The sequence below is a fragment of the Herpailurus yagouaroundi genome, unplaced genomic scaffold (genome assembly GCF_014898765.1).
Source record: "Herpailurus yagouaroundi ecotype Mexico unplaced genomic scaffold, PumYag 29, whole genome shotgun sequence".
Lineage (NCBI taxonomy): Eukaryota > Metazoa > Chordata > Mammalia > Carnivora > Felidae > Herpailurus > Herpailurus yagouaroundi.
The window spans coordinates 107,271,445-107,298,740 of NW_024412377.1; the positions used below are offsets into that span (position 1 = coordinate 107,271,445).

At 39.4% G+C, this 27,296-nt stretch overlaps 2 protein-coding genes across 3 annotated transcripts in view; one reads left to right on the forward strand and one right to left on the reverse strand.

The window, feature by feature from the left end:
- NLN (neurolysin) overlaps positions 1-14,293 on the reverse strand; it is a 109,789-nt gene extending 95,496 nt beyond the window's left edge. The window contains exon 1 of the mRNA XM_040451918.1: positions 14,117-14,293. Within this exon, the coding sequence (XP_040307852.1) occupies positions 14,117-14,157 (41 nt within the window). The 5' untranslated portion in view covers positions 14,158-14,293. The remainder of the gene's footprint in view (positions 1-14,116) is intronic.
- An 83-nt stretch (positions 14,294-14,376) lies between these two features.
- SGTB (small glutamine rich tetratricopeptide repeat co-chaperone beta) overlaps positions 14,377-27,296 on the forward strand; it is a 48,262-nt gene continuing 35,342 nt past the window's right edge. Inside the window, exons 1-3 of one of the 2 annotated variants that reach the window (XM_040451992.1) lie at positions 14,377-14,585; positions 16,067-16,188; positions 25,641-25,744. In XM_040451992.1, coding sequence (XP_040307926.1) covers positions 16,089-16,188; positions 25,641-25,744 — 204 coding nt within the window. In that variant the 5' untranslated portion in view covers positions 14,377-14,585; positions 16,067-16,088. The remainder of the gene's footprint in view (positions 14,586-16,066; positions 16,189-25,640; positions 25,745-27,296) is intronic. The other variant, XM_040451990.1, reaches the window with a different exon arrangement.

The window sequence follows — 27,296 nt, forward strand, 5'->3', positions numbered from 1 at the left end:
TCATTGTATATATTATACATATCATATATATACATACATATAAATGAATATAACTCAGCTATAAAAAAGAATAAAATCTTTCCATTTGCAACGACATGGATGGAGCCAGAGAGCATTATGCTAAGTGAAATAAGTCAGAGAAAGACAAATACCATATGAGTTTCATTCATAGGTAGAATTTAAGAAACAATACAAACGAACAAAGGGAAAAAAAAACAAAGGGGAAAAAAATGAACAAAGGGGAAACAGATTCTTAACTATAGAGAACTGATGGTTACCAGAGGGAAGGGATGTGGAGAGATGGGTAAAATAGGTGACTGGGATTAAGGAGAGCTCTTGTTGTGATGAGCACCAGGTGTTGCATGGAAGTGTTGAATCACTATATTGTACACCTGAAACTAATACTAGACTGTATGTTGACTAACTGGAATTTAAACTAAAAGTTAAGAAAGCAAGAAGGAAGGACGAAAGGAAGGAAGAAAAAAAGAGGGGTGCCTGAGTGGCTCAATCGGTTAAGTTTTTGACTTTGGCCCAGGTTATGACCTCATGGTCAGTGAGTTCGAGGCCAGCTTCGGGCTCTGTGCCGACAGCTCAGAGCCTGGAGCCTGCTTCAGAATCTGTGTCTCCCTCTCTCTCTGCCTTTCCCCTGCTCACACTCTCTTTCTCAAAAAAAAAAAAAAAGAAAGAAAGAAAGAAAAAAGGATTAAAGGGGGGAAAAAAGCGTTCATCTCTTTCTGTATGAATATGCATTTATTTATTCAAAAAAAGCCCTCCTTTCCCCTACTACAGTACTGTACACCAAATATTATAATAGTTGTCAAGTATGTATTAAGTTTATTTCTGGACTCTGTTCCTTCATCTATTTTTCTATTCTTGAACCAATACAAAACTGTGTTTTTTTCTTTTTAAATGTTTTTATTTATTTTTGAGACAGAGAGAGACAGAGCATGAGCGGGGAAGGGGCAGAGAGAGAGGGAGACACAGACTCTGAAGCAGGCTCCAGGCCCTGAGCTGTCAGCACAGAGCCTGATGCGGGGCTCAAACTCACAGACTGTGAGATCCTGACCTGAGCTGAAATCGGACGCTTAACCAACTGAGCCACCCAGGCGCCCCTTGTTTTGTTTTTGAATGACTGTAGCTTTGTAATACCTTGGTATTTAGTAGCTTAAATCCTCTAACTTGTTATTTTTCAAGTTTGTGTTTTGCTATTCTTGGCCCTTTATGTTTCCATTTAAAAAATTTTTTTTTCCACGTTTTTATTTATTTTTGGGACAGAGAGAGACAGAGCATGAACGGGGGAGGGGCAGAGAGAGAGGGAGACACAGAATCGGAAACAGGCTCCAGGCTCTGAGCCATCAGCCCAGAGCCCGACGCGGGGCTGGAACCCACGGACCGCGAGATCGTGACCTGGCTGAAGTCGGACGCTTAACCGACGGCGCCACCCAGGCGCCCCTCCATTTTAAATTTTAGACAACGCATGTCAATTTCCACAAAAAGTTCTTCTGGGATTTTGACTGGGATTTTATTGAATCTAAAGGTTAAATTAGGGGAAATCGACAATTCTCCTGCATTCAGTAGTCCACCTTTCTGTGCTACCCAGGGGGGGGTTGATACCATGTTGTTTTGTGTTCCCGTTGTAACTTAAAGGGAAACTTTCACAATGTCTGGAGCCCTGATGTCCTACAAGTGAAGGAGGAGAATATCCTCAAATTCCTTGCAGCAGGAACCCACTTAGGTGGTACCAACCTTGACTTCCAGATGGAACAGTGTATCTACAAAAGGAAAAGTGATGGTATCTACATCATAACTGAAGAGAACCTGGGAGAAGCTTCTGTTGGCAGCTTGTGCCATTGTTGCCATTGAAAACCCTGCTTGATGTCAGTGTCATATCATCCAAGAATACTGGCCAGCGAGCTGTGCTGAAGTTTGCTGCTGCTACTGGAGCCACTCCTATTGCTGACAACTTCACTCCTGGAAACTTCACTAACCAGATCCTGCAGCCTTCCAGGAGCAGGGACTTCTGGTACTTACTGATTCCAGGGCTGACCACCAGCCTCTTACAGAGGCATCTTATATTAACCAGCCTACCATCGCTCTGTGTAACAGACTCTCCTCTGTGCTATATGGACATCACTATAGCATCCCTTGCAACAAGGGAGCTCGCTGAGTGGGTCTGATGCAGTGGATGCATGTCACCATTTCCCGTAAACACCCATGGGAGGTCAATGCCTGATCTCTACCTCTACAGATACCCTGAAGAGATTGAAAAGAGCAGGCCACTATTGAAAATGCTGTGACCAAGGAGGAATTTCAGGGTGAATGGACTGCTCCTGCTCCTGAGTTCACTGCTACTCAACCTGAAGTCGTAGGCTGGTCTGAAGGCCTGCAGGTTCCCTCTATGTCTATTCAGCAGTTTCCCACTGAAGACTGAAGACTGGAGCACTTAATCTGCCACTGAAGATTGGTCAGCAGCTCCCACTGCTGAGGCCACTGAATGGGTAGGAACAACTACTGACTGGCCTTAAGCTGCTCTTTCCCAAAGGCAAACAAAATGGAAATAAAGTGGACAGAAAATAAACAGTTTCTATCTTCAGTAGTCCAATCCCAAACTGACATCTCCTTTCATTTACTTGGATCTTTTGTTTTAGATCTGTTTTTTAGAACTTGCTTTTTATTTACTTAGACTTTCATTCTTTTCACAAATGTTTTGTAGTTTGCTGATGTTTTATATTTTTTGATTTGTTCCTAGATATTTAAAGTTTTTAATTCTATTTTTATTTATATAATTTGAAAATTTCACTTTCCGATTGTATCTTGCTAAGGAATAGACCTATAATTCAATTTGTATGTTGATCTTATGTCCATGGATATAAAACATTCATTCTAATATTTTATCCTTTGAATTTTCTATACTCACAATTATGTCATTGCAAAAAAATGACAGTTTTATTTCTTCCTTTCCAATCTTTCCATCTTTTTTTTTTTTCCTTAAATTATTGCACTGGCTGAACCCTCAAGGACAACATTGAATATACATAGTAAAAACGGTCATCTCTGCCTCATTCCTGATCTCAGGCAGGCTTTTTAAAAGTAATTTTACTACTATGTATGAAGTTTCACATAGGCTTAAAAAATATATACTTTATGAAGTTAAAGAAGTCCTTCTGTTCTTGGTTTTGCAATTTTTTTAAAATTATGGATGGATATTAAATTTTATCAAATTCTTTTTATGCATCTCGCATAATAATCACATGATTTTTCTCCTTTATTCCATTAATTGGTTAATTTCATGGATTGATTTTCTAATTTTTTCAAACTTACAAAAGCCCACTGGTTTTTCCTTGTAGTGTCCTCTTGAATTTATGGAATGAGGGTTTGTAGTCTCATAAAATTAGTTAGGAAGTATCGACTATTTTTTGCTTCTTTGGAAATGATTATGTATGACTGGTATTATTCCTTAGATATTTGGAAGAATTCACTGCTGAAGCCATATGGGTCTAGAGTTTTCTTTGTGAAAAATCTTTCAATACAAAAATAGTTTCTTTAATAAATAAAAGATTTTCTATCTCTTTTGGTGTCCATCTTAATGTTATATTGTTCAAATAATTTTTCCATTTATCTAAATTTTCAAATATATCGGCAAACACTTCTTTATACTCTGATCTTTGACCATCTGTACAATCTTTAGTGACATTCCTCATTTTAATCCTCTTATTGATGTATATGTATTCCCTCATTTTTCTTGCTAACCTAAGTCAATCGATTTTATCATACTTTTAAGGGACAAACTTTGGCTTTGTTGAATTTCCCTATTGTGTGTTTGTTTTCTGTATCATTGCTTTTTGCTTTTTATTATTGCCTTCTTTCTATTTTCTTTGGGTTTAAACTGCTGTTCCCTTTCTGGCTTTCTGAGATAAAAACTCAAATCTTTCTTCTTTGCTAATGTATTTAAAGATAATTTTTCCTGAATACTACTTAAGCTATGTAATAGACTGCAAAAATATCTATAAAATTTTCCTATCTCTGTCAGCATAACCTACTGTAATATAATTCAGCAGTTTTTTCTTCTAAGTAATAAAAATTTTTTTTTTAGTAATCTCTACACCCAATGTGGAGCTCAAACTCAGGACCATGAGATCAAGAGTTACACGCTCTTCCGACTGAGCCAGCCAGGTGCCCCACAGCAGTTTTTTTCCATCAAGAGTTATCTCCACCCTTGAGTCTAGGTTTGACCATTTGACTTGCTTTAGTCACAAGATACTAGCAAATATAAAACAGAGACTTGTAATGCTTTTAAGCATTGGAACTTGTCTTCTTTTGTTGTGCTTGGAAACTTGGGAAGACCAGGTAAATGAGAGGAATGTTTCTGTAAATATTTTTGTAGCTACATCCTTATGTATGGTGTAGCATACTCAAAGCATAAAAGACCTACTCCTAAAGAGGAAGCCTTTTGCACTGCTGGTGGGAATGCAAACTCGTGTAGCAAGTCTGGAAAACAGTATGGAGGTTCCTCAATAAAAATAGAGGGGCGCCTGAGTGGCTAAGTCAGTTTAGTGTCCAACTATTGATTTCGGCTCAGGTCATGATCTCACAGTTTGTGAGTTCGAGCCCCACAATGGGCTCTGTGCTGATGGTGCAGAGCCTGCTTGAGAGTCTCTCTCTCTCTCTCTGTCACTCACTCAAAATAAATAAATAAACCTTAAAAAAATTTTTTTTAAGTTAAAAATAGAGCTACCCTGTGACCCAACAGTTGTATTACTAGGTATATTTACTCAGAGAATACAAAAATACTAATTCAAAGGGATACATGCACTCTGCTGTTTATAGCAGCATTATCTACAAAAGCTAAGGTATGGAAACAGCCTAAGTATCTATTGACTGAAGAATGGATAAGGAAGATGTTGTATTGTGTGTTTGTGTATGTGTGTGAAAATATGTATATATACACATATAATATATATGTATACACACACATACACACACAATGGAATATTACTCAGCCATAAAAAAGAATAAAATCTTGCCATTTCCAATGACATGGATGGAGCTAGAGTGTGTTATACTAAGTGAAATAAGTCAGTCAGAGAAAAACAAATACTATATGAATTTCACTCATATGGAATTTAAGAAACAAAACAAACGTGCAAAGGGGGAAAAAAAACGGAGCGAGAGGCAAACCAAGAAACAGACTCTTAACTACAGAGAACAAATTGATTGTTACCCTAAAGGTGGTGGGTGGGGGGACAGGAAGAAAAAATAAAAGATGTGAGGCAGAAAAAGAATTTTCCTCTTAGTCTTGAGGTTAAATACGATTAGGTATCAAAGACACCAGCTATGTGTGGCTTGGAAATAGAAGGATATCCTTTTGAGTGCCAAGTAGGTGGAATGGGATAGGATCTTCCAATGTACACTGAGGTAATCAGAAACCCCAATTTTGTAAGCTGGAGTTTCTCATACTTCCTTCAGTTTATGTTGATTTTCTTTTGGTTTCACTTAATAATTAGAAAAGTCATTTCAAAAAAGTCAGTATTCATGATAGATAAAGGTTTCAAATATGCAAAATGAAACATAAAAGTACTAGAAGAAAAGTCAGGTGATTTAAAAAAATTCTAATCTTGGGGTAGAAGGAGATTCTAGGCACATGACCAAAGGCAGAAGTCATTAAAAAAAAAAACAAAAAAAAACTGATATACTTGATTACATAAAAATTTTAACTTGTGTAGAACAAAAAGCGGGAACAATCCACCCCAAAATTCAAAGACTAAAAAAAAATTTTTCAAAAAATTGCAACATTTATGAAGGGCTATTACAAATTAATACTCTGAATTTAAAAACCTCCAAAATCCAACCAGGTAATTCACAAACATGAAAATAATAGCTAACATATATTGAGCTTTGATGTGCCAATATTGTAGACCAAATGCTAAAATGACCTCCATTTCACCCCTCTATGTACCTATGACTTCTTACAATTTTGAGTTTGCTGCTCCTCCCATCAGGATACAGTCTGTCTTTGGGAGTTGCTCTGGCCAGCATAATGTGGCACAGTTGATGGTACTCCAGTTTGAGCCTAAGCTTCAGGAGGCCTGTATACACTTCCACTCTCATGGAACCCTGCCATCGCCATAAGAACAAGTCAGAATTAGCCTCTTGGAGGATGAGAGAGAATGTGAAAGAGAGCCAAACGGCCCCAACTTTTGCCATCCCAGATCCCCAAATATATGACGCAGCTCAGCCAAGATTAACAGAGCTGCCTACACAATCCATGGCTGATAGGTGGAATGATCCTGGTCAAGACCAGAAAAACTGCCCTGCAAACACAACGTGTGTCAGCAAACATAAACATTTATCACTATACTCCCGAGATTTGGTTTGCTACATAGCATTATTTTGGCAATAGTAATGGATATAGTCAAGTAATGTTCAAAGTACTCTATATTTATTTACTCTCAATCTTAAACAGGTGATATGAGATAATAGCAAATATATATTGGTCTCTGCCCCTGATTCTTGGCAATGAGCTCCTAAAAACCTTATTACTTCCTAAGTGATAAGGGCACCAGGATCATCTTTTGTTGTAATATTTGGTTTCTGACGCTGGTTCCCGACACAGGGCTCCTGAAAGCCTTGAAATGTCCTGGCTGATAGGAGTGTCTTTTGTTCTGATGAAGTGACTGGATAGGCTCCTAGATGAGAGCTGGTCACCAAAAAGAGCCATGATTAGATGATTGACATTTTTAGCCTTCCCTCCCATTCTCTTGAGAAGGGAGAAGGGCTGAAAATGGAATTAACGACATATCATGCCTACCTCATGAAACCTCCATCAAAATCCCAATAATAAGGGGTTTGGAGAGCTTCTAGTTTGGTGAACACAGCTATGTTCCAGGAGGATGATGCACCCCAACTTCAAAGAGACAGAAGCTCCTGTGCTCTGACCTCAGTATCTCTTCATCTGCATCCTTACAATAATGTCCTTTAACTGGTAAACATGTTTCTTGAGTTCTGGGAGCTACTCTAGCAAATTAATTGAACCCAAAGAGGGAGTCATGGGAACCTGAGACTTATAGCCAATAGGACAGAAGCAGTGGAAACAACATGGACTTGAAATTGGCATCTGGAGTTGGGTTAGCAGACTTGTGGAGCCAGCCCTTAACCTGGGGGATCTGATGGTATCTCCAGGTAGACAGTGTCAGAATTAAGTTAAAATGTAGGACACCCAGCTGGTGAGGCAGAGAATTGCTTGCTGTGGAGAAAACTTCCACACACATTTGGTGACCTAATTGTCATAAGCCCAAAGTTCTGTGTGAGTAGTAAAAGGCCTCCTAGGAGAAGGAACAACTGTTTTTCTAATACAGATGAGTACAATTTTTCCCTCTCTTATCTCATCTCCTGTACTCCACTCCAGTCACAACGGCCTCTTCGAGTTCTCAAACACATCAGGCACAACACCAGCTTCTCACTGAGCCCTCTCCTATAAACTCACCAATACTAAATACCCATCTATCCTGCTTTATTTTTTGCCCCCTAGCACATTTTCCCATTTAACATATGCTGTATTTTCCTTATCTGTCTTTCCCATTAGAAAGAACATAAGCTCCACGAACATAAGGATTTGGGGCTGCTTTGTTCATCACTGTATCACTAGATCTAGAATAATGTTTGGCACATAATACTCAGTAAATATTTGGCGAGTGAAAAAAATCAGCCAATCAATTTCAGCTTGCTGATGAAGAAATAAACACAGAAAAATTAAGTAACTCTGCCTAAAATCACAGTGCTAGTCAGTGGCAGAGGCAAGCAGGCTACAGATTATTCTAGTCTAGTCTAGAGTACTATACTACCTGCCTTTCTAAAGCAGAGTGTGGCATATACATATGTGCCCAATAAGCATCAATTTCCTTGGTTCTTCATACTTTAATCTAGGTGCTTCTCTCCACAGAAGTTCTCTCTTTTATCTTAACCAAAGAAGTGATATTATTTAAACATGAGAAAGTACTAGGACGTTTCTGTGCAAAACCAGGGGTAAAGAGCAACAATAAAAATCCTCCTTTACAACATTTTAAAATCCATTTATACAACTAATGTGTAACCTTTGATATTTGTAACTTAAAACCTTTTCTCCATTAGTATTTTTTTTCTAGCACCATTGTAAAATTCTGGGGTTTCTATCTACTGGATTTGGGGAGACAATCTCGATTTTATTTAATTAAAGATACATAAATGTTAAGTTTATGAATAACTATAATTTAATTTGTCTGACTTTCTAAGACTTCCCATATGAATAAATTGGGAATGCCTGGGTGACTCAGTCACTTAAACGGTTAAGCATATAACTCTTAGTTTCGGCTTAGGTCATTATTTCCTCCTTTGTGGGATCGAGGGCCATGTCAAGCTCTGCACTGACAGCAAGGAGCCTGCTCGGTATTCTCTCCCTCTCCCTCTCTGCCCCTCTCCTGCTTGCATGTGTGTGTGCATTCTCTCAAAACGAATAAATATTTTTTAAAAAAGGAAAAAGAAAACAAGGAACTTTTTTGGTCTTCAGATCACAAGTCCTGAAATTTTATGAGAGAATTAAACTCACCAAATAAACTCTCAAAAAAAAAAAGTGCAAGTGAATGTAAATTACAATAAGAAAAGTTTCAGGGCATCTGGATGGCTCAGTTGGTTGAGTGACTTCGGCTCAGGTCATGGTTCATGAGTCCAAGCCCTGCATCTGGCTGCTCGTTGCTGTAAAGGCGGAGCCCACTTTGGATCCTCTCTCCCGCTTTCCCCACTTGCACTTTCTCTCTCTCTCTCAAAAATAAACATTAAAAAATAAACATTTAAAAAAACAATAAGAAAAGTTCTACTTAACTAATTGGTAAGGATAAAAAATATTAAAATGCTCAGTGTTGGTAATCGTGTAGGAAACTAGCATTTATACACTCCACTGGTAAGAGTGAAATTTGGTCGAAACTTTTTGGAAAAAAATAGGTACCAAAGGCCTGAAAGATGTGCATCAAAGGCCTCTGATGTACAAATTCCTTTGCTAAAAACTTATATTGATGAAATAATTAAGGATTTGGAAAAAGACCTAATAGCAAGAATGTTTATCTAAGCACTATTACTCAGCAAGAAGTTGGGAAGAGTTATATCCAAAAGTAGGGATTAATTATCATACATTTCCAAATGGACTATATTGTAACTCTTTATATTATGGAAAAGTGCTTGCAGTACATAAAAATTATAATAAATATGGTATAATCTCATATTTGTAAAAACAAAAACATCTATGTAGAAAAGATTTTGGAAGCTATTAACACATGGCTCTTCTGGATCGGTGGACTTGTTTCTTTTGCTTGTCAATATTTTCCAGTTTTCCACAGTGAACACGCATTGCTGTCATAATTTTTAAAACCAAGGGTTTTTTTAATTGAACGAGGAAACGAGGGCCATTATAGGCATAATCTGGACTAAATATTGTTGAGTCATCTTTTCCATTTGTCTTTTTGATCATGCCATGATCCATCCCTCACTCTACATTAGATTCTGCTTGGCTCAAATTCTGTGCAATTTAGATGAGGTAGGAAGGGAAATTCTCCTGGTTTAATTGCTATGGCAACAGAAGTTGAAAGAAATCTTAGGTATCATTTAGTCTAGTCCTTTTCATTTTACAAAATAAGGAATTTGAGAGATCCAAGATATTGAGTGATTTACTTAAGGTCATAGGTTATCTCAACAGCAAGCATAATGTCTTCAGATTCTCAGTCCCCTCATTCCCAAGAAGTTAGCCTAGTAATCCATCAATGATATGGGCTGCTCAAATGGTTTTGGAAGGGGATATATAGCAGCTCTGCCAACAGGAAAACACAAGAAGAATCTTAAGTCAGTAAATAAAAACCTGGTCACTTAAAAAAAATTTTTTTTTTCAACGTTTATTTATTTTTGGGACAGAGAGAGACAGAGCATGAACGGGGGAGGGGCAGAGAGAGAGGGAGACACAGAATCGGAAACAGGCTCCAGGCTCTGAGCCATCAGCCCAGAGCCCGACGCGGGGCTCGAACTCCCGGACCGCGAGATCGTGACCTGGCTGAAGTCGGACGCTTAACCGACTGCGCCACCCAGGAGCCCCAAAACCTGGTCACTTTAAAACACTAAAATGAACTCCCAAGTGTCGGAAGAAATTAGGAAAAATATATCAAGAGAACACAGAGGCCTTCCATGTTGCCTAGTATCGACTGTTTTTTGGAGGATACAGTTTGAAACAAAGATATTGTGATTAACTCACTCACAAATGCTGTAATTTAATGACTACTACTACTGTATATGTTGATTAACTGTAATATTATGCTGTTAAGTAATAAAATAGTTGCTATAGTTGATCACCAGCTTTTTTTTAAAGTTTATTTATTGAGAGAGACAGACAGAGAGAGAGAGAGAGAGGAGAGTGCACGAGCAGGGGAGGGGCAGACAAAGAGAAGGAGAGAGAGAGAATCCAAGCAGGCTCTGCACTGTCAGCAGAGAGCCCAATGTGGGGCTTGAACTCACAAACTGTGAGATCATAACCTGAGCCAAGATCAAGAGTCGACACTTAACCAACTAAGCCACCCAGGTACCCCTGATTACCAGCTTCTAACAAGATAATAATTGCATGGCTTTCTATATATTTATTTTCTTCCACACATAAACAAAGAATCTGAGTAACAAGGGGCACTTGGGTGGCTCAGTAGGTTAAGCATCTGGCTCTTGGTTTCAGCTCAGGTCATGATCTCATGGTTCATGGGTTCAAGCTTCTCAATGGGCTCTGTGTGGAGCCCACTTGGGATTCTCTCTTTCCCTCTCTCTCTGCCCCCCTCCCCTGCTCTCACACGTCTCTCAGAAAAAAAAAAAAAAAAATCTGAGTAACACAGACCAGTGGTTCTCAAAATGTGGTTTGCAATCCTTGGGGATGGGAATATGGAGAGGGGTCCTTGAGACCATTTCAAGTCATCTGTGAGGTTAAAAGTATTTCATGATAGGGGCGCCTGGGTGGCGCAGTCGGTTAAGCGTCCGACTTCAGCCAGGTCACGATCTCGCGGTCCGGGAGTTCGAGCCCCGCGTCAGGCTCTGGGCTGATGGCTCAGAGCCTGGAGCCTGTTTCCGATTCTGTGTCTCCCTCTCTCTCTGCCCCTCCCCCGTTCATGCTCTGTCTCTCTCTGTCCCAAAAATAAATAAACATTAAAAAAAAAAAGTATTTCATGATAATACTATGATATTATTTACTTTGTTCACTTGGTCAACATTTGTACTGATGGTAAGAAGCAATGGTAGATAAAATCATTGGCACCTTAGAACAAATCAAGGCAGTGGCACCAAAATGTCTTAGCAGTCATTATACTCTTTACGACCACTCACTCATGCTAAAAATTAATGTCAATTTCACTTTCATGAAATAGTAAAATGTTTAATTTTATTAAATCTCAATCACTGAATGTGTATGTGTGGCAATGTATGCATACAGCATTTCTGCTGCAGAAATTCTCTCAAAAAATGTAACAAAATGAGCCTGTCACTTCAAGGAACTGACAGTATTTGTTAGCAGTGATAAAATGTCAGCTTTAAAATGAAAATTAGAATTTTGAAAAAGTGTATCTGGCATTGTGAGCTTGCTAGTTCCCTAATACTTCAAGACATTTATGATGAGATGGATGATGATATTAGGGAATATGATTTGATATTGTAAAACGTAATGTATCAACATTAGGAAGATCTGTTTAACAGAGTGAACTGCTATTTTCCAAGTAACCAATGTTTGGTATTTGAAAATCATGGGTAAAAGATCCGTTTAAAATCTAAGATAGACACATGGATTTTAATATGATAGAGTAAGAAAAGTACGTGGGTAGTTTCATATTCTGCATTGAAACTAATCTTTAAAACACTACCACATATCAAACTTTGGTATGATATAAAGCATATCCATGATTACTTTTAAAAAGTAGTCCTAGGGGTGCCTGGGTGGCTCAGGCATTTAAGTGTGTGACTCTTGGTTTCAGCTCAGGTCATGATCTCACGGTTCATGGGTTCAAGCCCCATGACAGTGAGGGGACTGCTTGGGATTTTCTTTCCTTCTCTCCCTGCCCCTCCCCTGCTCACTTTGTCTCTGTCTCTCTCAAAAAATAAATAAATTTAAAAAGAAAAGTAGTTTTTCCAAATATATATGAATGGGAGGTGGAATTTTTTTCATCTTAAACCAAAACAGTGTAACATATCAAATGCAGAAGCAGATGTAAGAATTCAGCTATTTTCTATTAAGTCACACATAGACAAAAGGTGGAAACAACCCAAATGTCCATGGACAGATGACAAACAAATGTCATATATCCAGACAATGGAATATTATTCAGCTTTAAAAAGGAAGGAAATTCTGACCTAAGTACATGGATGAAACTTAAAAACATTATGCTAACTCAAATAAGCCAGTCACAAATACTTTATGATTCTACTTGTATGAGGTACCTAAAAAAGTAAAATTCATAGACAGAAAGAACAGTGGTTACCAGGGATGGGAAAGAAGAGAATGAGGAGTTATTGTTTAATGGGTACAGAGTTTCACTTTAGGATGATGAAAAAGATCTGGAGACAGATAATGGTAATGGTTGCACAACAATGTTTAAGTTCTTAATGCCACTGAATCTTGCACTTAAAAATGATTAAAATGTCAAATGTTAAGTTATGTATATTTTACAACAATAAAAAAAAAGCTGAAGAAAAGGAAAAAAAACCCCACAATTCCACTCTTCTTACTCATGTTTTTGGAGGAGTTTTGGAAAATAGTTATGAAATGTTATTTGTGCATGTAATGAGTTCATTATTGTTTTATAAATAAACTAATAAATACTTTACAATTCCCTAGTTTTCATTTCTAATATGGTTAATATGGATAGATCTAGTACAACCCACATAAACAGAAGCTCTTAGGTCCTCAATGATTTTTGTAAGGTAAAGAGGTCTTGGGGCTGAAAAGTTTGAGAATTGGTATCTTACACGATATTTATTCTCTCTTCTTACACCTGCATTATTTATCTTCACTGGTTGGTATAGCTGCATTTGAAGTTGTTATCACTTGCAGCCTGCAGACTAAAAGGACAGCGTGAAATATGGCCAAAACCATCACATTAACTCTTTATAATTACTACTGTCCCTTGGACGCACCATAAGTCTAAGACTGAGCAACATAAAGCTCCTCACGGATGAGTGACCATGTACAATAGAAAACTGTTAAAAAGGTTGAATGCTTAACATTTCCCAAAGTAGTTTTATAAGTATCTAGCAAGAAAGACACATTTCCTTTTTTCTGTTGGATCTTCATTAGGATGTACAGTTCAAGGCTGTCTTCGGGAATGGGAGTGGTAGAGGCATTGTTTCTGAAAACCACTCCATCTAGCGCATCCAAGCAAAGAATTTAATTCTCTCACCATCTTGCTACTGGTCTGTTGCAGAGGGGTGTGGCTTGGGAGCTAGGAAGCAATCCAAAACAGCAGCTGAGGCTGCCCCAAACCGTGTCCAAGCAATAATTTCCTCCATTTTGGGCCAAGTCAATTTGCCCCAGCAAGAGGCCGAATGTTTTATGGGGAAGAGGTAAATAAAAAGGAAATTAGAAAGCATGGACGGAGAAAAGCCGCAAAACCATAGCGGTTTCATCTTGCAAGGACGTTAAACGATTTGTATGCTAATGATGTGCATGAGGGGCAAATTAGAATCCCTATTCCTGAGTCTACAGCTGCCGGCACTTTCAATAAGAGGTCTGCAGTTCTGGATGGGGGGGCGGGGCGGAAGTCAAACGATTTTCTTATCCGAACCATCCTTCTGCATTCATTTTGGGCCGGGCCTGTGACCAGTCTCGCTGACTGCAGCTGAGGCAGTCCCAAACAAAGGGGAATGGATGCCTTCCCAAGAGAGCGGAGGAGGGAAAGGTGGCCCCAAGTTCCCCCGCGCCAGGTGTCCCTCAGGGCAGAGCATGCGGGCCGCTGGGAGGGAGAGGCCTAGGAGCGTCAGTGGGGTGCGCTTGGGAAAGCCCGAGCACAGGCACTTGGCACTGACAGGACGGAAAACCACTCCCGGCCCACAGTCAAGGTTAACCCGCACACCGAGATACCTGTGGAGGCCTCGCACAGCCGAAAGGCACTGGGCGATCATGGGAGCGCCGAGAGGCGGTGGCGGCGGCGGCGGCGGGCGCGTTGTCCTCCGGTTTGGGGTTGAGGGAGGCGGGGCGCCCGGGAGCCAAGAGGCGGCCTAGCGGAGGAGGCAACAGCCCTGCCCGCGCCCTCCCACGTGCGGCAGCACCACGCCGGCGCCCACTTGGGCCCCGCCCCCCCGGCCTGCGCCCCGCCCCGCGCTCCTGGCACCGCCCCGGGGGCGGTTCTGGCGAGACCCACTGGCCGGGAGCAAAGCGCATAGCCGGGTGGGCTGAGGGGCGGCGGCGGCCCCAGAGCAGCGGAAGTTTTGGCGACCGCTGGCACTACTACGATCGGGAGCCAGGCTGAAGCTCAGAGGACCAGCGAGCGGGCGGACCGGTTTACGGACGCCCGTGGGCCCGCTGCCACCATCTCGCGTCCTCTTGCCTGGTAAGGGGCTTCTGTCTGGGATGGGTGCGTCTCCTGCCGCCCCAGGTGGGGCCTGCACCGCGCACCCGCATCAAACCCCGTCTGGGCCGAAGCGAGGCCCGGGTACCCAAGGGAGGTAGGAGGTCGATGTGTTATGGGGAGAAGAAGGGGGAGAAGACGGGAGGAGACTGGCTATCTTCGTTTCCCCTCCTCACCTTCTTCACTCCCCATTCTTTTTTCACCTTCTGCCCTGGGGCCTTATTTAATACTTGCAACCCCATGGCCTAAAGACTGGGCTTGCCTTTAGAATAAGCCTAGAAATAATAAACATCCTGGCGGCGGGTACCACACCCTGGCTTTGGATTAGGGAACCTGGAGAACAGATGGATGATGCGATTTAGTGGAAATAAGCCATTAATGCCGGCTGGCCCTGCGCCACTGTTTGGATGCGATAGTATTCCATGTGAATGAACATGACCGGGAGCTTCCAGCTTGTCCACGAGAGCCCAGCTACTGCAGAGAGCACTGGTCGGTGTGTAGTATCCATCGATTTAGGCAATGATTTTCCGACATATCTAGATTAAATAGAAATGCTATTTTTATTAAGAATGACACTCAATAGTTGAACACCCTTTCATTAATATACTTCCTCCTCAAGTAACAGTCTCAGCCTAAAAAAGTTGGTGCAGTGTAAATTATGCATACATTAAAAAAATATCTCATGAAATAGACGAAGATGCTTATGTAGATGAGCATCTGAGTCAGCAGTATGAAACCTCCCTCAACATAGTACTGAGGCCTTTTGGGGATTTCTACTTCTGTATCTGTACCCCTGTCCTTATCCGTATCTGTACCATATATACTGTTAAGATATAATGAGGTAATGGGGCGCATGGGTGGCTCAGTCGGTTAAGCCTCTGACTTCTGCTGAGGTCATGAGCCCACAGTTCGAGGGTTCCAGCCCCCCATCGGGCTCTGTGCTGACAGCTCAGAGCCTGCAGTTCGGAGCCTGGAGCCTGTTTTGGATTCTGTGACTCCCTCTCTTTCTCTGCCCTTCACCGCTCACACTCTGTCTCTTAAAAAATAAATAAACATTAAAAAAAAATACAGTGAGGTAGTCAGTGACTCTCTCTCTCTCTCTCTCTCTCTCTCTGCCCCTCCACTGCTCACACTCTGTCTCTGTCTCTCAAAAAATAAATGTTAAATAATTAAAAAAAAAAAAGATCCAGTGAGTTAGTGTCTAAGCTTGTGTGGTACATGTTTTGAGAAAAATTCTACTTTTGCAAGTTTTAACATAATCTAATACTACTGGGTATAAATCAAAATATGTGATATATTATCATAACAATACTTTGTGTTCTCCTGACTTTTAAAAGAAGAATGAAGGTAATGCAGGTTTGTTTTTGCTTTTTACTTTTGATGTAATTTATAACCCTTGTTATTTATAACTTTCCTAATTCTTTAAAATAACTTAGATCAGTGTTTTCCTTTTTCTTATCAAGGAAAAGCATTTAAGCTTTTAAAATGTCATCTATCAAGCACTTAGTTTATGCAGTTATTCGTTTCTTACGGGAACAAAGTCAGATGGATGCTTATACTTCGGATGAACAAGAAAGTTTGGAAGGTAGGCAGGAGCGCTTTTTGTTCATTTGTATTATAAATAAAGACTAAAATAGCTATAAGCCTGACTTTATGACCTATAATAACAAAATGATAATGTTTTGTTGATCTTTTGAGAAGAGAGATCCTGTGTCCATTCTCTGAGGCTTGTTTGGTTTTAATTAACAATACAATAGGAGGACTGTGATTCACTTATTGAGGACCTAGTATGTGTCAGAACTATGCTGTTCACACTGTGGGGAATTTTTTCTTTATAGTAACTGCCAAGTTAGTATTATCCTCATTTAACAGATAATAAATGAAACCAGATAGATTAAGTAACATAACAGCGAAATGTGGCAAAGCTGACATTTAAATCCTGGTTTTTATTCTGAAGATCTTGTGTCTTCCTGATAGGAAAGCATCTCGTTTAGGATTGATATATGACAATACCTTAGTCATCATAAAAGCAGTATGTAAAAGTCTAATAATTACATCACAATTAAACTCTAACAACGTTCTATTTGGACACTTGAAAATGAGAGGATTTTACCCTTGTTTTATGTAAGCTTTAAATATTAGATTTGGTAATCTGTAAAGTTGAGTGAGACTTGCATGAAAGCATCATGTGTTTCCTTGACACCATCTTTTCTGCTTCACATTTATGCATTATAAAATTTAAATTCACTATAACCATGGAAAGATTGAATTCTGCAGATGAGCTTGTGGAGGTTCAATGAGTATACCTTCCTTGTGGCCTGAAGACTTAATTATTGCAATGAGACAGTGCATTTGGGAGAATTTAATAAGTTATACAATTTGATTTTGTCATCTTGAAGCTATTTCTCCTATAAAAGGGATCCCTCTATTAATTTCAGTAGGCACTTCCATTGTGAATATGCTTTTAAGAGGTGGGGATGAAAATCGGCATTTGCTCTAAATCTGCTTGCAATCTGGTGAGATGCTGTCTTTCCAGGTGGCAGTGAGAGGAGCAGGTGACACACAGTTGGAGAACATTGCAGTTGGTTCATTTCATATTAAAATCTTTTTGTCCTCAGTTAGACTATGTGAAGGTAAAGGTGACTGGTTATCTAAAGAAAGTGTTAGTTATGGTTTCTCAGTAATAAACACATAAATGCAATTATTTAATAAAAGATGTTTCTTTCCTAATCAAAGCAGTACAATACTTTTAAGGGCCAGAAAGAAAATTGAGAGGTTTCTAAAAATCAAGATGTTATGCCCTATTTTTAGGATGGTCTTCAGCCAAAAATATGTGCCTTCATCTGTTTGTTATGTATGGCAGTCAGAAATAGTGCCAATTGTTTTTGACCGACCCCTATTTTTGACTCTGTGAGTCTAATTTAATTGAGTATGAAATCATGTGGAGAAGTCTGCCCACCTTCTAGACATTTAAAAAAGCTCTAGGAAAGGAGCCTGAGTTCTAGTACCAGCCTTACCATAGTGGTGAAGAATTATAGCTTTGTCAGCTTTGAGCTTTTTCATCAGATTTTGTCACCCACACCTAATTGTCATCATCTACCGACATCTACTTCATGTGGCTCCTGCCCTCTGTCACTCTTTCTAGTACTACTCCTGTCTTAATTCTTGGCAGTTGCAGTGTACTCATAGGTGATTCTTTGAGTTCTTTCAATACTTCTGTTCCTTGGCCTCTCCTCCAGTGATCTCAACCACTCAGCTGTTTGGCCATACCCTAGACTAGTGGTTCTCAACTCAGGATGATTTTGCAACATCTGGAGATATTTTTGATTGTCACCAGTGGGGGGCTGCTCTATGGCATCTAGTGGGTAGAGGCCATGGAAATTGCTAAACATACTATAATGCACAGGATGGACCCCAGAACAAAGTCCAAAATGTCAGCAGTGCCAAGGGTGAGAAACTCTTCCCTGGACATTATCATTACTGAAACTGCATTCTCCCCATAATCTCTATCGTCAACATAACACTTCCTGACCACTACTGCCTGTCTTTCCAACTCACTCCCTCTAAAATCGCTACCTCAACAATTCTTGACCCTACCAATACCTCCAGTATGTTGATCCCTTACCTTTCATACCCCTTTTCTTACCCCATTTAAATACCCTGGTTCATAATTATGTTCATGCATTGTACATCTCTCCCTTTCTTGTAAAACCCAACCTTGTTCAAATTCAGCTCTCCACCTACTATGTGCTCATGTCCATGTGACTTTGTATAGATGGAACAAAACCTATAACTTTGCCGATCGATCCCACTTTGATTTCATCATCATGAGCCTCAGGTGGACCTGTCATGCTGCCTGGCAATCACACTGTCTCTTCCAAGTTCATTCACACTTTTGCTCTCCTAGACCACCACTTTAACACTTTCTCCCATCTTCTCAAACTCTCAAATCTCCTCCTCTGTACTCCCTTTTAGTTCATGAGCTTCCTTCTTACCCTACCAAGATAATTGAAGGAATAAGAAAACAACTTCCACAGACTCCCCCTACCCCATCTACCCACCCACCAGGATGTACACCCCTACATATTCTGCTTGCTTGGCTAACTATTATATGCTATGTATGGACTAAATGTTTGTGTTTTCTCAAAATTCATATGTTGAAATCTAATGCCCAGTGTGAGGGTATTAGGAGGTGGAGCCTTCATGATTGAAGTTAGTGCTCTTATAAAGTGACCCCAAAGAACTCCTTTACTCTTTCTACCATGTGAGGACACAGTGAAGAGGTACCATCGATGAACCAGAAGGCAGGTTCTCATTAGACATTGAATTTACCAGCACCTTAATCTTGGACTTCCCAGCCTCCAGAACTATGAGAAATACATTTCTGTTGCTTATAAGCCACCCAATCTATGGTATTCTGTTAGAGAGGCTGAAACAAGATTAAGATACCACAGATGAACTATCCATTGTCTTTTCTAAATGGAACCTCTTTACTGGCACACTGGGTCTGATTCCATCCTGTCTCACCTACTCTGGGATATCGCTCTAGTTATTCTATCCTTCTTGTCTTACATCAGCAAATTTTCACTCTGTGTTGGATCATTTTTATCAGAATATACTTTTCATTGTTTCTCACTTCCTAAAAAAACAAAAACAACAGCTAATTACTCTTGCCATATTACCCCCTACTTCCAAACTACTGCCTACTTTTATTGTCTTGCTTTTGCTGGAAACCTCGTTGAAAGAATTATCTATACTTTTTAAAATTCCTCTCTTATTCTTTCTTGTACCCATTCCAGTTTGGCCTTTGTTTCAGCCTCTCCACCCATAGTCTTCTCATCAAAGTCATCAGTAATTGCTGAGTTATTTAGTTCAGTGATCAGTTGTCAGTCTTCATGTGTCTTTTTAGCTTCTGTTGATAAAGCTGATGATATCCCTCATCTCACAGCCCCCACCCCTGCCCCGCTGTCATATATTTGTTTCACTTGGCTTCGAGGATACCTCCTCACTCTCTCTTGGTTTTCTTCTTATTGCTTGCTCCTTCTGTCTCCTTTGCTAGTTTCTCATCTCTTCCCTGACCTGGAGTGCCCAAGGTATAGTGCTTGATCTTCTCTTCATTATCTATGCTTATGTTTTTTTTTTTTAAACGTTTATTCATTTTTGAGAGACAAAGAGAGACAGAGTGTGAGTGAGGGAGGGGGAGAGAGAGAAGGAGACACAGAATCCCAAGCAGGCTCCAGGCTCTGAGCTGTCAGCAGAGAGCCTGACACGGGGCTTGAACTCACAAACCATAAAATCATGCCCTGTGCCGAAGTTGGACAGTTAACTGACTGAGCCACCCAGGTGCCCCTACACTTACTTTTTTGATGATGTCATTCAGTTTCTTGGCATTTAACTAAGACCTTCCTTCCGAACTGCAGATTTTTATATCCAACTGCCTACTAGATATCTCTACTTCTATGTGTAATAGGCATCTCAAAGTGAACATTTCCAAGACTGAACTCCTGATCCTCCCACCCAAAATCTGTTCCTTATCTCAGTTGATGGCAACTCTATCTTTTCAGTTGCTTAGGCCCCAAACTTGGGCATCATTCTGAACTCTTTCTCTTGGACTCTGCCTTTAATCATTTAGTAAATCCTGTTGGCTGTACCTTCAAAATTAGTGTCTTAACTGTTTCTTCCCATCTCCACTGATGTCACCCATGGATATAATTAAGTATTTCTCATCTTTTTTAATGTAATAGCCTCCAACTGATCTCTCTGCTTTTGTCCTTGCAGCTTTGTTGACTATTCCCAATACAGCTACCATTGATATTTTAAAACAGATGTCAGGGGCCCCTGGGTGGCTCAGTCAGTAGAATGTGCGACTCTTGATCTCATGGTTGTAAGTTCCAGCCTCACGTGGGTGTAGACATTACATGAAAATAGAATCTTAAGGGGCGCCTGCATGGCTTAGTCCATTAAGCATCCAACTTCTGCTCAGGTCATGATCTTGGACTTTGAGAGCTCGAACCCTGCGTCCGGCTCTGTGCTGACAGCTCAGAGCCTGGAGCCTGCTTTGGATTTTGTCTCTCCCTCTCTCTCTGCCCTCCCCTGCTCATGCTCTGTCTCTGTCTCTTTCCCACACTTAAAAATAAGCCAACATTTTTTAAAAATTAAAAAAATAAAATCTTAAAAAAAAGAGTCTATCATTTCTCTACTCAAAATCTTGCAGTGACTTCTTCATGCTACTTAGTCATTGTTTAAAGTATTTATATAACTCAGGCTTCTGTGATGTGTTGTTCACAGACTCTTCCCCTTTCTCATTTGGCTTTAGGCAAATTGGCTTCCTAACTCTGAATACACAAACTCCTCTTTCCTAAAGGCTTCTGTTCTGGTTATTTTTTCTGCTTAGAATGTTGTTCTTCTAGATAATGGTAATACCCCCATCTTCTTTGAGTCTTTGTCAAATCTGTTTTCTGAATGAGGCATACCCTGGGCACGCTGTTACATCTGGAACCTGCTTCCCTGCTTTGCTCTCCGTACTCCCATATCTTCACCCTTCTCTACTTTTTATTGCTTATAGCCTAGCTCTTCACCCCTGTCCCTGAATGTCAGCCCCAAGAGGTCAGAGATCTTTTCTGTTTTATTCACTAATCTATATAGCGCATGTACAAAAGCACCTGACACATTGAACTGCATGTAATATAGTGTAAGTACAGTAAACATGGGTTGAATTGAATTGGTGAATTGAATGAATCGAGTGATCCTGGGCATATCAGTTAGTTGGCCTATATCTTTATTTCTAAGTCTGTTAAGGGAAACTGTCTGCCTCTTCTCCATCAGACAGATTTGTTAGGAGAATCAGAATCAGTCATGGCAGGTAACTAGAGTATGGAAACTTTTGAATAAAGTGCTGAACAGGTAAGATGTGGTAGGTGTTGAATAGAGTTCTTCACTGTCCTTCTCCTCATCAGTACCAAACACACTATTATTGTTTGGTGCTAAAGGGGAACAATATTTATATACAGTATTTGTTTATAGTGTATGACTTATTCATGAGTACGACCTCCTCAAAGGAGGATTGAATGTAATAATCCTTGTTTCATAAGTGAGAATCTTGAGGTAAAAGTAAGATAAATTATTGTACCTAGGTTATTTAATTTTTTTTGGCTGGATAAATAATAAGGTAGTCCTGAGTTTTTGCCATATTACCCTCATCCCACATAATACTTCATGCTTTTTTGTCTTCCTTTTGCTGAAAAACTCTTTGAAAGAGCGATCTATGCCTTTTCTAATTCCCCTCCTTCTCTTTTTTCTTGAACCCGTTCCAGTTGGGCCTTTGCCTCAATCTGTCCATCTACACTAACGTCATCAAGGTTAAACACTTTGGCAGCTAGGTTTACCTATCAAACAATTCTTTTTGCTTATACAGAGAATCTAAAATAGTCAAACTCATAGAAGCAGGGAGCAGAATGGTGGTTGCCAGAGCCGGGGAAGGAGAAAATGGGGAGGTGATTGTCAAAGAGTACAAAGTTTCACTTACGCAAGATAATCAAGTTCTAGAGGCTTACTACTCTTCACAGTGCTTATCATCAGTTGTTATATACTTAAAATTTGGTAGGAATATAGAACCTAGGTTAAGTGTTCTTACAACACACATAATAAAAGTGATAAGAGCAAACTTTGGGAGGTGATGAGTATGTCTCTGGATTCAATGGTGGTAATGGTTCCACAGGTGTATACTGATCCTCAAATTCATCGAGTTATAGATGTTAAATATGAATAGCTTTTCATATGTCAACCATACTTCAGTAAAGCGGTTTGAAAAAACACACAGCAAATAATTGTGTTTAAAACAAAACATCCACCTCCTTTAATGATATTTAATTGTGTCTAGTATGTACAAGACATGTGTTTTAAGATCAGTGGCCACAGAGATAAAGGAGCTAGACTGAATTGCCTCAACAAGATAGAGCATAAAAATCCCTTAGTTACCACATGGACTTTTCACCTGTCAGTGTTTAGCACTGAAGTTACATACTCTGGTTTTTGGTTAAAGACTTGGTTGTGGACTATCCTTTTTTCCCATGGCTGTGAACTAATGTTTTGGAGCGCAGAAGGGCCCTACTCTACAGATTTTATTGTTGTTATTTCCTCTGTAATTTAACTATACTTCCATTGTAAACAAAGAAGTAGATTAACTTTATTGAATACCTACTATTTGCCATATATGTTAAAGTCAGAGATGAATAAGGTATAGGCCTTATCCTCATGGAGACAGTCTAATGTGGGAGATAGACATTTAAGAGCATGTCCTATAGTATGATAAGTAAAATAATAGAAACATGTACCAGTATGAGTTTATATGGTATAGTAAAGGAAATGACCAGTCTGATCAGGGAGGAAAGATATTGATCAAGAATCAATATATACACATAAACAGACACATTTACCATTATTATTGTTGTTGTTTACATTAACTGACTTCATGGCAGTGGGAGCATATTTTCTTTAGCCCAATGTTTTTAGTGCTGGAGCAACTAAAGTGTGAAAACAAGCGCTTGGCAAGAATAGAAATTGAGAGGATAAGGAATGGGTAAACAGCAGATTATTTTCTATGTTAAAGGCACTCTGACTTCTTGTGGTTGGTAACTTAGTTGCTTATTAGTGTTTATTTATTTATTTAAAAATTTTTTTAATGTTTATTTATTTTTGAGAGAGAGAGACAGAGTGTGAGCGGAAGAGGGGCAGAGAGAGAGGGAGACACAGAATCTGAAGCAGGCTCCAGGCTCTAGCTGTCAGCACAGAGCCTGATGCAGGGCTTGAACTCACAGACCGCGAGATCATGACCCCAGCCGAAGTCAGACACTTAACCCACTGAGCCACCCAGGTGCCCCAATGTTTATTTATTTTTGATAGGGAGAGAAAGTGCGTGCAGGGGAGGGGCAGAGAGAGAGGGAGAGGATCTGAAGCTGGCTCTTTGCTGAGAGCAGAAAGCCTGATACAGGGCTCAGACTCACAAACCATGAGATCATGACCTGAGCCAAAGTTGGACGCTTAAGTGACTGAGCCACCCAGGTGCCCCAATTCAGTCCCTTTTCTAAGGAGAATTGTTCTGTGGATAGAGATAGTAATAGTATTTCTATTATGACAGAGGTGTTTTTCTCAGGGCCATAATTAATACATAATGTATCCTTTAAAAGTCATACACAAGTATCAATGAATCTATAATCAATCAGATAGAGGGAGATGAATACTCTATGATCTCTCTTATATGTGCAACGCTAATAAATAAACAAAGCAAGCACATAGATACAGAAAAGAGATTGGTGGTTGTCAGAGGTGGGGCATGGAGGTGAGAGTAACGGGTGAAGTGTTTTTGTTCTGTTGTGTTTTTAGTTTAAATATATTGCATACAAATAATAATGAAAGTCATACATAAATATTTGTGAATCTATTCCATACTGCTTGGAAGTACACTGGCCACTGTGGCTACATTCTCATCTTGTGGAGCCAGGAGAGAATTCCTTGTCAAAGGAGAGAATTCTCAAGATGAGAATCTGCCTCCATTCACCTCAGTGAGTACTTGTAGAGACGACAGGTTATCTTTCTTCCCTGTGATTGCCCTGGTTTGGACTCCTTATGTTTAGATCGTTTAAGTAAGAACCCACTTGGTTTTCTGCTTCCATTTTCTCCTTCAGCTTGTCTTATTCTAATTCATTCTCTGCATTCCTATCAGACTTGTAGTTCTTTTTTTTTTTTTTTCTTTTTTAAATTAATTTTGTTTTTTAAATTTACATCCAAATTAGTTAGCAGATAGTGCAACAATAATTTCAGCAGTAGATTCCTTAATGCCCCTTGCCCATTTAGCCCATCCCCCCTCCCACAACCCCTCTGTTTGTTCTCCATATTTAAGAGTCTCTTATGTTTTGTCCCCCCCCCTTTTTATATTATTTTTGCTTCCCTTCCCTTATGTTCATCTGTTCTGTGTCTTAAAGTACTCATATGAGTGAAGTCATATGACACGTGTCTTTCTCTGACTGACTAATGTCACTTAGCATAATACCCTTTAGTTCCATCCACGTAGTTGCAAATGGCAAGATTTCATTCTTTTTGATTGCCAAGTAATACTCCATTTTATATATATACCACATCTTCTTTATCCATTCACAGACTTGTAGTTCTAAACACAAATCCAGTTATGTTATTCTCCTTCACTGAGTTCTTTAATGGCTCTCCATTTGCCCGTAGAGTGAAGTGCACATTCTTTAAGAATGTTATGTGAGGTGCCTTGTCATCCAATAACAGACTTGCTTTCTAGCATCATCTCCCATCATGTCTTTCTACCCTGTCCATACCCTGGCCATATCAGTTATCTTGTCATATACCAAATGCAGATGACACACCTTATCACCATTTAACATGCTGTGTACTTTTGTGTTTCTCTGACTCCTTCTATTAAATGTAAGCTTCATCACATGAATAGTGATTTTTGTCTTTAGATTAACTGCTGTATTTCTACCATCTTGCATGTAGTAGGTGCTTAGGGTAAATTTGTATGCATGAATGAATTTTTTAAAGCCAACCTATCTATCTAAGTAAATATACCAGGATTAATATTTAGTGCTGTTTCTGTTACTGTTTTTGGTCAGGTTGAGAATTCTGTTTCTCACATAAAAGAAAGAAGATTTTTTTGTTTGTTTTATTCAAAACATTAGAACATTGGTGGATAATAGATATTGGCAGGGAGGAATTACTTACTGTTAGTGACTGGCTTCAGCAAGAATATGATGTAATAGATATATTGAGAAATTATATTCTAGGTAACATCTTTCTTTAAGTGAGGAATAAGAAATCAAGTTGTCTTCCTTCAACAGCTGATCTATAAACAGAAGTCTCTATGTAGCTGAACCATTTAGTTTTCCTTATGTTCTGTGATCATAAATACTGAATTACCACAGATTGCACGGAGTGCAGATTTCTACCAGAAAAAAAGAGGTTGTTTCTTTTTTTAGGTTGCTAATTTTCTTTTTCACTATTCAAATTTATTTCAAGTTGCAATTCAGTGCTTGGAGACAGTTTTTAAAATCAGCCCAGAAGATACTCATCTTGCAGTTTCACAGCCTTTGACAGAAATGTTCAGCAATTCCTTCTGTAAGGTAAGCTGTCATTGTTTTCTATTAGTATCTGATTTAAGTATGACTACAATATTATGTTGAGTTCTTAATATTTTATGGGCCAGGCCTTTAAGTACCTAACTTCTCCCTAGGTGTAAGGTAGATAGTTCACATGGATATGATTTGGGAACTAAAATATAACTCTTTTAATGTGCTTTTAGATTTTCATATTAGTAGCTATTCTCATTCTCTCACCTTCTTTTATATTTAATGATGTACTTTTTAAGTCCTTTATATTATCTGAGCATTTTTAGATTTCTGACATCTGTATTAACATTCCCCTAAAGCATTGAATAAAAGATAAAAACAAGATTTTCCTGCTTACGCAGCAACTATGTAGAAATAGATTCATCAGGAATTGAATCATCACTTTGAAGCAGATTTCATCAAATTGGCCATTGTAAGGCCTCTTTAAAACAAGGGAAGGTTCAGGCTCAATGTGCAAACGTAACACTGAAAACCAAGTTTCTGATGTCTGCTCTTGAGAACTGTTTACATCGTCTCTGGTTTCTGGCTTTTTCAGGGAACATGACCATAAATTTGAAAATTTTAAGGTGACTGAGTTTAGGGCCCCAGGGTGATCTCCCATGTGTTTTTTGGTTACATTTTGATGCCTCATGATCTCATTTTGTTATTCTAGTTCTGTATTCAAGCTTCAGTACAGAAGGAGGCACTCAGGAGAGAGGCTGAATCATGTAGTATATATTTAAGCCTGGCAGGGACATTGCTGAGAATACCACATTGACTGTTTCTAGAACTTGTGAGAAGAGGTTCTGAGAGTTGCAATGAAGATGGCAGTTTGGCAGTAAACTGTTCTCTCTTTCTATTCTTGGAAAAAGAATAATGCAGTTATCACACAGATGAATTCTAATTATATAACAAAGATATAAGGAGATAGTGACGTGTCCCTGCGCTCCTCATCAGAGAATTCCCCTTTTCTTCACTTCAGTTGCTATGGTTCTTTCATTGCCTGGGTTTCTGGCCTCCTTAGGGAACCCAATTTCAGTGGCTGGACATGCCCATGGCTGAAGCTAACCTTCTTTAACTCCTAGATGCCCAAGAGGCCTCTGCTGGAGACAACACTTGGATGTGCTCACTCCTTAGCTCTTGTCACTGGTGACTTAGTACTAAAGAGATCAGAATTTTTCTTTACCTCCCAGAAAGCTCAAATTGACTTTTGCACTCTGTTTAAGTGGATCTTTTTTTTTTTTTTTTGACGCCCATCTTACTTTTTCTCTCTGATTGTGTTTAACTGTAAGCATTTTTGACTTGCTATTTTTAAAATATAATTTCTTTTTTTTTTTTTTACATATAATTTTCTTTATCCAGTCATCCATTAATGGACATTTGGGCTCTTTCCATACTTTGGCTATTGTTGATAGTGCTGCTATAAACATGGGGGTGCATGTGTCCCTTCGAAACAGCACACATGTATCCAGTGGATAAATGCCTAGTAGTGCCATTGCTGGGTCGTAGGGTAGTTCTATTTTTAGTTTTTTAAGGAAACTCCATACTGTTTTCCAGAGTTGCTGCA